The 12,315-nt window shown below is 40.4% G+C and overlaps 1 protein-coding gene across 3 annotated transcripts in view; it reads left to right on the top strand.

The window, feature by feature from the left end:
• Nucleotides 1-12,315, top strand: part of LOC138293021 (dimethylaniline monooxygenase [N-oxide-forming] 2-like) — a 291,867-nt gene that overhangs the window by 265,085 nt on the left and 14,467 nt on the right. For all 3 annotated transcript variants that reach the window (XM_069231994.1, XM_069231993.1, XM_069231995.1), the window contains exons 7-8: nt 1,465-1,817; nt 7,353-7,425. In XM_069231994.1, coding sequence (XP_069088095.1) covers nt 1,465-1,817; nt 7,353-7,425 — 426 coding nt within the window. The remainder of the gene's footprint in view (nt 1-1,464; nt 1,818-7,352; nt 7,426-12,315) is intronic.

Below are 12,315 nucleotides of genomic sequence, written 5' to 3'. Positions count from 1 at the left end.
ATTTGCAGCCGTTGCTGCTGGCAAGGGGGGCGATGCTCCTCCATCCAAGCGGAGGAGCCGCCACTGGTTTTAGTGTTGTCTATGCTAGAAGCTGTAATTAATTTAATTTCAAGACTCCAATGCTCATGGTGATCCTAAGTTAAACATTAAGAGGTTAGGATATCAGCTTGATAAAACTCAACCTTGTCCAGTCCTATCTATACTGCAGCAGAGGACAGAAGGCTCCAAATTCCTCCTGAAAGCTTTACCTGATAACTCTTCCCTGATTCTTGCCATTGGCAAAGAATAAAATCCATGAAATCATGGCTTTTTGACTGAAAAAACGCAATCTGTCCTAATAGTGGAGGCGTCGTATGGATTTTGCTTTCTACTTCTTATCTAAGCATTTTATTTACTTTTGTAATACAATTGAAAAGATAGATACATTTTACATTGATAAGAAACTGAGGCCCATATTTATGGGCCTTTGACGTAGGGCAGAGCAGCAAGTCACTTTACTGTGCTACCCTGCGCCAAAGGGAAAGGGCAGAATGCACCGTATCTATGCAATACGGGGCATTCTTGTCCTTTCCCAATGTGCATGGGCCATTTTGGCTGTCTAGCGCCAGCGCAGGCCCTCTTGCACCATGGTGCAATTGTGCCTGCGTTGTAGGCAGGATTGTTTTTGTGCAGGAAGAGGCATCTTTTTCCTCTTTCTATGTTTGCTGTGTTCTGCAGCACACATAGAAAGACGGAAACCAAGGACGTTGCGTCTCCCATGGGGAGATGTAAAGTTTTAGCACATTTCTGGGTTTACAAGGTCTTCTAAATCTGGGAATGCGTCAAAATCCATGGGTGCTCATGGGAACACCCACTGCAACACCCATGGAATTACTGCCTTGCGCAGATTGAAGCAACGTGGTGATTTGCACTGCCTTTCCTTACTCTATATCTATGAGGCCATTCAAAGCCATAAAAAGTGGCTTTACGTGGCCTTATAGATATGAGTTCAGGATCTGCGCCGCCATTGCTTCACAAAAAGTGATGCAAGGGCGGCGCAGGGGGCTCATAAATATGACCCTGAGTTTCAATCATTTGCAGTAGTTGAGGTCTACAGGGGACCAACGTTTAAAATGCCATCCAACACATCTTACTAAAGGAGATGTTTATGCTTTTTCACACAGATAGCTTTAGATAAAAATATTTATCTTGCCTCCATTTATAAATGCAGTCTGCTGCACGTTTTAATGCATTGCACATATATGTATTTCAAAATAGAAACATTTTCTTGTTCTTTATATCGGAGGGATTCAAAACAGTCTACAGTGCGATGAATAAATATAGCGTTAGTTTTTGAAAAATTCTTCTATTTCGTCTAAGAATAGGCATTTCATTGCAGAGCTTCCAAACAATGAGGTGTCCCTGTTTTGTTTGGGGGTTTCTATTGAAAAAAAGTTGTAAAATGTTCTCTTCCTTCGTCTTTAGCTCTGGTTGGAAAGAGCCACTGGCCAACGACGACCTTCCGGCCTGCATTATCCGTGGCACGGTGGTGGTGAAACCGGCCGCAGTGGAGTTTGCTGAAACTACAGTCACATTCGAGGACAGGACCAAAGAGCATATTGACGCAGTCATCTTCGCAACAGGGTTCAGTGTCTCGTTTCCTTTCCTCGAGGAATCTGACATCAAAGTCAGTAAGGATGAAGTTTCTCTCTACAGGAACATCTTCCCGCTGAACCTTGAGAAACCCACTCTGGCATTCATTGGACTCGTCCAACCTATCGCTTCCATCTTAGTTGCATCAGAAATGCAAGCGCGATGGGCCTCACGAATCCTCAAAGGTAGGTGTACAGTAGGACAGTAAGTCATAGAGATAAAGTGCCACATCAGTTTATTTGACATGGTACGTGATTTACATTTTGTGCACCCCGTTTTTTCTATTCTGTCAATGAGTGATGTCACAAGAAGACCAAGTCACAGGGGGCTGCCTATGTAGTTCATTCTAAGAAATGTCAACGCAGGGCCATTACCTAAAAAGCGGTAAGCTCTGGCATTATAAATGTAGGATATTTTAATAAATAAACACATTATTTCTTTCCAAAACTACAAAGTGTTATTTGGGAATTGAAAGAAAGTTACAGTTGTTACTCAAAAGATCATACAAAATTCATGTTTTTGCCCCTGGTAAAAGAAAGGACAACTTTAACTCCGAAGTGATATCATGGAAAACATTGAACTTTACAGCGGCCTTTGATGGCTAAGTTTATGGAAAGAAGAATTATTAGGCAAACTTTTTTATTACACTGAGGACGTCCTTAAATTTCATGATTTTTGTAAACGTAATACTAATTTTCCAGGCTTCTCTTCGAATACGGCATAAGCTGATCATGTAATGTTATACTTACTACAAAATATTTGTTTATGTTGGACATTTTAAGACACAAAACCTCACAAGGTGCCTGTGGTGCATAACATTATGAAGGCGTTTCCCTCCGTTATTGGCGGCAAATTATATCTATTTTCTTAATGGTCTTTTCTTAGGTGCTGTAGGGAGGTTAGGTAGTGTACAGAATGAAAAAGGATTAACCACACTTATGAAAAACTGTTCAGCTGATTCTGACTCTAGATGTTCTGGGTCCAAATGGTCTGGTCGAAGAGTATAGTTTTTGCCTATTTACAACATCTTACTAGTCTCAGAATCTGTAAGTGTACACATGCAATTAGAGGAGGAGTAGGAGAAAATAGAACAAATAAATTACTTTGGATTAAAATAATAGTTGTAGGTATGTGGAACTTATTATCCCCCAAAATACACTAAATTGTTTTGTGACATGGACCAGATGGTGGCCCACTAGGTTGTCAGACTGTGGGATGGTAGAGATGCTCCTAAGGTTCCAAATGGAGGGCGAGTGCAGACTGGTGTATGGACACAGAGAGGAAAATTGATGAAGGAAAAGATCTTGGTTCATTGGATGGCGGATTGAGCTGCTACACACAAGCATCATGCAAAGGTATTACTCAGACAAGCCTACTGTCTAATGAGTAGTCAAAAATGCATACGTTGTCATGTTCTATGTGAAGTGATGGAATTTGTCTTTTAACGAAAGTGTAGGATTTGGTAATTGAACTCAAGTATTACTGTTCTTTAGTACTAACAGACGTTGCATGTTGTGTTTAGTAGAAAAAACGACACCCCCAATAAAAATATATTAATTAAAGGAATGAACAAAGCAAGAATAAATATTTCAGGTATAATTTTATTGAAATGTTGGGTTCTTCATTCTAAATTTATTAGTAATGGATCCCAAAAGAGTGTTGCATCGAAATGCAGGTAGTAAAAAATGCTTGTGTTGTAGGTTCAATGGAATACTGAAGTACCTTGAAAAACTTACAATAATGTAGTGTTCTGCGTTAACAATTAAGGAACTCAGGTCGTAAGCGAGGAAGAGTTAAGGCCCACACTTGTTGACCTGATCTATGACTACGCCCAATACGTAACCACTAGCCAAAGCGTCACAAAGGCTGGTGCGACAGAGGAGGGGCTAAGATGCCTATGAAGAGCTCTGTATATGGTCCATTCATTGGTTGTTTGCTGATATGAATAGAGGAGAAACGTGTTAGACAGATAACACTGAGTTAAAAGTCAGAATATCAAGGACAGGAATATCGTCCTACTAAAAAAATGTAGCCTACATATTAAGAACAAAATTATCTTGAAAGTAAGTGTATTTAGATATTATACATATGTGAAATAGAATAGCTTAATGTATGTTTAAAAACACCTCACATATTCACGAACAAAACACACTTAAAGTGAAGTTTTGGTTACAAACTGAAACCTAAAAGTAACTTGAACTGTGGTTAGGTAAACTGCTCACAGCCATTATACACTGCTGATGACATCACTAGTTACATCATAAAATGATAAAATACTATGCACACTACCGCTTCTGCGCATGGCCAAAGGCTGTGTGAAGTGTGGTTTGGTCATTTACACAGACCAAAGGGTCTGGCCTGGCAGCTTACGCCCACTGCATATGGACGATGGCAGAATATTTTTACCACAGGACGATGACATCAGGGATGTCATTAGCAGTGGTGAATGGGCGCTAGTGAACTTAACATATGTTTTAAATCAACCTCTGGAATTCACTGTAAGAAACAAAGTTAAGGCATAGCTATAGTTACAAAACGACTCTAAAAACAGCTGAAACTCCCCAGTTACGTTTAGGCAGCCTGATAATTACTCACATGACCGTCATGCTCTGCTTACGGCCTCAAATTTGACACCACTGATAACCAGTTAAATGGTATCACTGATAACATTACTGATGATATTGTAAATTACATCACTGATGATATCATCTGTGATACAGCTGTTGACATTTTTCTCTATGCAGCAGGAGTGTAGTGCCTGCAGAGGGGTGGGCACAGAACCTAGCTGTAGCTACCTATGAAGGGATGGGCACAGGGCTGAAGGCCATGCGCTGCTTGAGCTAATAGCTCACACATGTTTTGATGCAGGTCATGGCCTTAAGCCAACTCCTGACTAACTAGTAACACAGGCAGGTGAACGTTGTTTGCAGTGAGGATTGGCCACTTTAGTAAGCCAGGTCCTGCAGTCAGCCCCCACTGTGAATGAACAAAAGCTGTGTATAATGGATGTTTAGCACATGTGGAGGATTGAGTACAGGGCTTGACTTTGGTGAAGACTTTGCTCTGTGGTCATTGTTAGCAGTGCATGGAATACTTTGCAGAATACCACACAGTTATTCCATGCCCATATGGTTATCCCCCATCCTGAGGAATTTAACTCATAACTGGATGGTACTGCAGGGGCTTCCTGCATGGCAACAGTAATTATGTGTGCAGTGTTACACCTCACCAGTGCTTTACAACTTATGATCAGTGCCTACGTTTTTGTTAATGAAAACTAGCACTGAAAAGTCTGCCACCAAGAGAGGTGTGATACACCATCACCTGTCTATTTGTTATAGGCAGGCTGCCTGGGGCTTGTGAGGGCAGAATCTGTGAGAAGCAAGCTTCTCATCAATCTGTATCTTCAGCGGTGGAGAAACTTCATGGTTGTCTCTCAGGCTATGAATGCCAAATAATCTGAATTTGTAATGTTTCATAGACTATGTTGAAAAGGTGAAAGCATAGTGTAAGAAGAATTTCCTGGGAATTCTAAGCCATAATTATCTGTAGAGGACACCACTACTACACATTATATGGATATATGACCCAAAACACACTTTCAGAATACATGAAACAGAAGAAACACATTTTCATGAAGTCATTTGTATAAATGTAATCAAAGGAAGTAGAATTTAAAATGGTAGTCAGTGACTCTACATGATCACAAATTGTGATAATATAATAGGCACCAAGGCAAACAATGTGCCACAATAGCCAAACCGGGAATTAACTGATGAATAGATATCTTAGTTTGCTGCCCACCTTGCTTTGAACCATTATTACAATAAAGTATATGTGTAAAGGGAAAAAATATTTTAGATATATTGTCATAAATTTATATCATGAGCTACATACACACCTACAGGCCCTACACAAAAGCACTGCCAAGGACCCCTAAAGTGTAGTGTTTGTCTTCATGTTTATACTTGCAGCCTGCAAAGCACACAAACCCTGCATGATATATTCTATAAGTTAGCCTTAAATAAATCTTGCGGTGGCTTGCAGGACAAAATGGGAGAATAAATGGAAGACACTGTGAGTCTCATTTAAGTTTATCTGGTAAATGTTCCAGCTGCCAGTTTGGTGGAAGTATTACCTCCGCCACACATCGTCTGCTCAATTCAAAGATGGCTGTCATTGCTGTAACAAGGCGTCTTTTCATGCTTAGGTATTTCTTCCAGAATGTTAAGGAAACTAGTATGTAGTCTTCAGCTGTGGTTGAAATGACAAATTTTCAAAGAGAAGGTGCCACTGAAAATACACCATTTTTGGCTGCATTCACACATCTAGCACACATGCTCAACAGCAGAGCCAGCGGAGGCTGCATTTTTGGGAAGATTGCTTTCTGGTGCTCTCATAAAAATGCTGCAGACACCTAGGCCTTCATTAAGAGTCTGACGGTCCTAAGACCGCCAGACTGGTGGTAAAGGTCTGCTTCACCACGACTGCTTTGACAGCGTTCAGACCACCACATTATGACTGTGGCGGTTCGGCCATGGTCGGACCGCCAGCACCTGCAGTTTCCCTCCACTGGAGGGACCGGCGGTCCTAATCCAGCAGGGCAGCGCTTCATGCAGCGTCGCCATGGGGATTACGACCCCCCTCTAGCACAGCTTTTACATGGCAGTTGCACCACCATGTAAAAGCTGGCGGAGACAGGGTGCAGGGGGCCCCACTGCCTATGCATTTGGCATGGGCAGTGGAGGGGCCCCCTGGACAGCCCTGTTTCGCTTTTCACTGTCTGGTTAGCAGATAGTGAAAGGTGCGATGGATGCTGTTGCACCCTAGGCACCGCAACATTGCCACCGGCTCAATTACGAGCCGGCAGCAATGTTGTGGGCTGTTTCCCGCTGGGCCAGCGGGAAACTTGTAATAGGGGCCGCAGGAAGGTCACTGAAGGTCACTGACCACGGGACTTTGACGGACTGGTTTTTTCATCCACGGAAGTCAAAAAGAGGGCCCTAGTGTCTGGTGGAGTAAGTCCTATTATTGGCTTGCATTCAAACAGCCCTGATATAAGGATGATTATTTTGTACAATTTTCCCAAGACGGCCTATTATTAATACGTATGTCTTATTGGAACTTAGCATAAAATTACCGTTTGGTTGTGCCATTGGATTTTGGCTATCATGCAGACACCCTGAGACTGAGTCCTTACCACATATTTAAGGCCCTCTTAAGCTTAGTAAGGTTGTCAGTAATGCCATTGGAGGGTTGTCTATTGTAAACCAAACAATTCATAGACCATTGTGTTGTCAGTCACTCAAAACGTGACTTTTCAATGTATATTGAGAGATCCTGGATTTGAGATTTGCTTGTGGTTATGACCCATACAGCCAGATGATGGGACAAGTACTCTTTGTGTTCGCTGACTTTGGTCTGACAAAACCAAACACTGTGCCTCCATGATATTAATATTTGGCTGGTAAATGTATTAACATAAATGTATTGGCTACTCTTGAATATATTTAAGGGGTCTTGACCCAGATCGCCATGTTCCAGAAGATTTTATGCACTCCTATCTTACTTACAGGACCAAATGTGATGTAAGTGTAAGCATGTTCTAACTATAGAATAACTTCTCCTCATAATTTAGGCTAGCCGATTAAAATAGATACCCTAAATGGCAACATGATTCAAGTGTCTGTGTAGTTATAGTATATGCTTCTCTTTTCTAGGGCACATTAAGCTCCCTCCACTGGAAAAATGCATGGAAGATATTACTAAGAAGAGCAATGTGATAAAACAAAGGTAATAATTGTTCAATAAGGAATGGAGATGCTCCCAACCTCAAACTCCATATCTTTCCATCATAGACTCCAAGATAACTGCTTGAAGGTCCACGAAGAGCATTTCTTGGTTTACGGCTAGGTACCTGTAAATCAATCTTAAGGACCATCTTTAGTTTGATGGTACCAGGTCTTGATGCCCCATCATGTATGGCATTGAAATACACCTTCTGGCTCTCTTCTTTTCCCTTCCCAACTACCAGGAGTGCTAAATTAGCCTCTAAGTTGTAAAAGTGCTCTTAAAAAAATAATTAGATGATACCTAGTGCAGTAGATTTCTTTAGATAATAAACATGTTATTTTCATTTCTTTTAACATGGAAAGCATTTTAAGGGTTCATACAATATGCCTAAACCAGAATAGCATGTTATATGATGCTTTTGGGTATACAAAGTAAACTAATGGTTTGCAGCTAACACAGATTTTAAATTAAACCATGGTTGCAATAAAATAACACTCATCAGTATGCAAAGCTGAAGTTTATTATATATCACTGACCTGATGCCTGTAACCATACTAATTGCAGATGTGGGAAATTTGTTAGCAAGGTCTCTATTAACAAATGCCACTGTATTATTGTAAGTGTTCAAATTCCCATATCTTTGTCGATTTTTAACTCTTACGTTTTCCTATATCTAAATGCTCTAGAAGGGGAACGTATTTTCCCAAGTCTTGGTGATATTTCTAGCAATAATTTCATGATGTTTTATTAGTATTCTCTTGTGTTATTGCCCCTTATTTTAAGCAGCTCTTTAATGATCTGACCCCATATGTTTTTATTAATTTGAATGTCCCTTCTTCCCATGTTTATCTTTTCTCCTCAGTGACTTAAACTGTCCTACATTTCTGCTTGCCTAAGTGCCCTAGACCCTTTGGTTTTATTATCCCTTTTTAGCCGGCCTAAGTGTTGTATTCCTTCATGATCTTACCTGCACCATTGGGCATCCTGAACCCTTTCTGTTCTGACTTCCCAATTTTCTCATTCCACTGTTGCCTTAAGTGCTTAATGTCAGGTTTGCTTCCTCTGACGTGTCTAATTGATATATGTTGGATATGCTTTTTTAAAAGCAGAGGTCCTACATTTATCTTATGTCTTTATACCATATTAAATATTATGTGAAACTTAGCAAGGAAGAAAAGATAAACTGGTGAAACTCTTTAAATGCTTACTCTAGGATCCGGAAGCACACGTGTCACTGGTCAAGTTGCCCAGCCATCTCCAAGAGCTATAGCCAACATTTCTTTCTATTACATAACATCTTCAATATTCCACGCATGCATTTTTCCATTCCATATCAGCGACATCATACTACAAGGCCAATACACTATTTTCAGGACACATCTAAAATAACCACATACAAACACACACACAACAACCAAGAGTAAATCACATAGTTCCAGAAACATTTCACATTTGTACCAAGTAGGTTTACAAATTTGTTTAAAGTAAAAATCTTAAAAATCAATGAGCCTTACTAGCAGTCTCTTTCTCCAATACACATCAACAATACACCCTCATCCAGCAATTTTTATATTCACTGGGAAGACTCAAACTTGTAGTTTTCCTGTTGTCACACTGGTCCTTACGTCATGTTGTCTGTGACTCTTCCCCTTTGTTCCAGAACTTCTCTCCAAACCGTTACTCTCTTCCTGAATTCCCCCAAACCAGTGTTGTTTACTTAATGATAGAACTTTAATCCTCAACTAGTCCCAGGTTCTCTTGCATTGCAGTGTTGCACAATTACCCCACAGTCTAACAGCCCACAGGCCATTTAATGGCAGCTGGGACGCGGGCCCGCAGGTGAGGAAAGTACTACCTGCTACCTCATCATTTTGATACCTTTCTCTGCCAAAAATTGCTAATTGCACTATTTTACAGGTTTTTATGCTCTTATAAGAAGCAGATCACTTGCTTAAATGTGCTGTTAATGTTTTAACATGTTGTTATCCTGTGAATTGCTGCTTACCTTTTAAAGTTAACAGGAGCCTGGGACTGGAGGTGGGAATCATAGATTATGTAACAGCCTTCAAACTTGCTACTTTAATCATAGAGCAGCCGAGGGGATCAGCGCTCTAGTGGTGTGGAAACCAGGCCATTTAATGGCAGCCAGGACGCGGGTGCACAGCAGACATGAGCAGTGGGCTTGCCAAAGGCAAGCCCGTTTGTGCCTGTCCATGCCTGAATGGGACCAGGGGCTAGGAATGCTGCCCAAAGTACCCTCCATCTGCTAAGCTATACCCCCCAACAACTCCTATCTTTTAGACAAACAAGTAAGACCCATATATGTAAACCACTGGATGTTATGCAGGAAGAGATATTGTGCTCATACTGTGGTTTCCTTTGTGAAAAACAGGTCACACCTAGGAAGGGCACAATAGGGTAGGGACAGGAAAGGAGGAGGAAAACTGCTGGAGGTTGGGGTTAGTGAACTGTAGATCCCTGCTAGGGCCACAATATATAAATTAGACTGTTATTAGAGGAGGAAAACCTAGATATCTTATTCCTCACTGAAACATGGCTAAACGAGAGTGCAGAGGTTGATATACAATTGGCTTTTCCACCAGGTTACTATTTTATTAGACAGGACAGAATAGATTAAAAAAGGAGGTGGGATTTGAAGTAAATCCATAAGAGAAATACCAATTCAAAAAGTAAAACAATTGTTTATTTGTTCAAGTCCGGAATAATGAAAGACCCCAGCCCCTCCTGCTCAGCTCCTTCTTTAACTGCCTCCAATCCCCACATTCCAGGCAGTACCGTTCCAAGAGCAGGGAGAGCAGGAAGATACCATTTCACATAACATAAATAAACGAAGCGTAAAGGGACAAGATATAATTACCTGAACCTTGAATTACAATTTGCATACATAAATGTTTCCCCAACAAACAGAATACCACAGAATACCACCTTCAAACAAATAACTATAAACATATATACATAATATTATTTTGACATTCCTATTGAGATTCCCAAATAACTATTAATATATACACATTATTTTATTTTTACAATTCTATTGAGATTCCATACACGTCCATCATCCAATTTAACCGCTCCTTTATAGACTTTAATAATTTTAAAGACTACTAAAGTGAGACTGCCCTCCACAAGTTCTCCCTGGTAATTTGACTTTAACTAACTCCCCTACCCCAAAATGCATCTCCTTTATAGATTTTCTTGCATCATACACAAGTTTTCTTTTCTCCTGACAGGACAAATGCTTACTCCTTGCTGAAACTCTCCTGCCCTCATAATTGAGATGTTCCTTGGTATAATTTTTAACCCACAGTGAATTTATCACAGTGTGAGGTATACGTTTCCTGAACATGATGAACGGAGATTGACCAGTGCTAGTGTGAGGGGTGAACCTATATTCCTCAACCTTCTTCTTCACCATATACTCCCAATCACAATTTAAATGATTAGCTAACTGGATAGTCTCTTTTAATGTTCTGTTGAAGCGTTCTACCGTGCCATTGGTTTCTGGATGATATAATGCACTCTTTTTGTGTAAAATCCCTCTTTTCCTCAAGAACTCACACATAAGTTTGGATGTGAATTGAACTCCATTATCGGTCAAAATAGACTTAGGATTACCCTCTCTACTAAATACTTCAGTGAGGAATTCTAAAACAGTCAAAGAAGACACCTCAGAGACAATCTTGACTTCCGGCCATCTAGATAACTCATCCATGAGGACCACCACATACTTCGAATGAGATTTATAATTCAAAGGCCCCAAAATGTCAATAGATACAGAATCCCACACCTCACTGGGAATTTTTTTGAGTATCATGGGTTGAGTTCTGACTTTCAACGATTTATCTGCAACATTACACTCCACACAATCTCACACCCATCTCTCGATAGATAAATCCATCCCTGGCCACCAATACACTCCCCTAAGTCTTTCTTTAGTTTTGCAGATCCCATGATGACCACTGTGAGCAAGATCCATAATACGTTCAGGCAAATTGCATGGCGGGATCAACCTTTCCCCTCTTAACACAATTCCATTTTGAATGGACAATTCATGCCAAATCTTACCAAAACCATCACTTTTATCTAAAACCTTACCAACAGAAAGTAAATCTCTCACACGGGAAAGTTCAACATCATCATCCACTCCTTGTTTCCATTCTTCCTCAGTAACACATCCATCCGTTACAGCACATACTTTTACCTCCTCATCTACCCACCAGGAACTTTCAAAGTCATCTTCTCCCACTCCTTTATTTCTGAGTCTGGATAAACAGTCTGCAGCTTTATTCTCACAACCTGGCACATACTTTACATCGAAAAAATAATCCTGTAGGCCAACAATCCATTTACAAATACGACCTGAAACATTATCCAAACCCTTCTTCTCAAAAATCTCACGTAGTGGTTTGTGATCAGTGCACACCTCAAATTTAGTTCCCCACAGAAATTGTTTGAATTTCTTTATAGCCCCAAAAATTGCCAAAGCCTCTTTTTCAATGGTAGAATATTTATACTCCGCTCCACGTAAACTCCTTGACGCAAAAGCAATGGTTTTGTTCTCATCACCACTAAGTTGTTTCAAAACGCAACCTAACCCTTTCTCAGATGCATCCGTAGTGATAGAGCACGGAAGGCCAGGTTGGAAACTATATAAGGATTGCGCCAATGACAAGCTCTCTTTCAAGTCGTCAAATTCCCTTTGACATTCTGAGTCCCACATGAATACAGATCGACTTTTAAGTAAGTTTCTGATAGCACAAGTTCTTTTAGCTAGATCAGGAATGAACCTAGAATAATATTCCACCATTCCCAAGAACGTTTGCACATCAGACTTACTTTCAGGCACAGTAAGCTTGATAATAGATTTCA

This window comes from Pleurodeles waltl, chromosome 4_2, assembly GCF_031143425.1.
Source record: "Pleurodeles waltl isolate 20211129_DDA chromosome 4_2, aPleWal1.hap1.20221129, whole genome shotgun sequence".
Taxonomy (NCBI): Eukaryota; Metazoa; Chordata; class Amphibia; order Caudata; family Salamandridae; genus Pleurodeles; species Pleurodeles waltl.
This window is presented reverse-complemented; position numbering and strand designations above follow the sequence as displayed.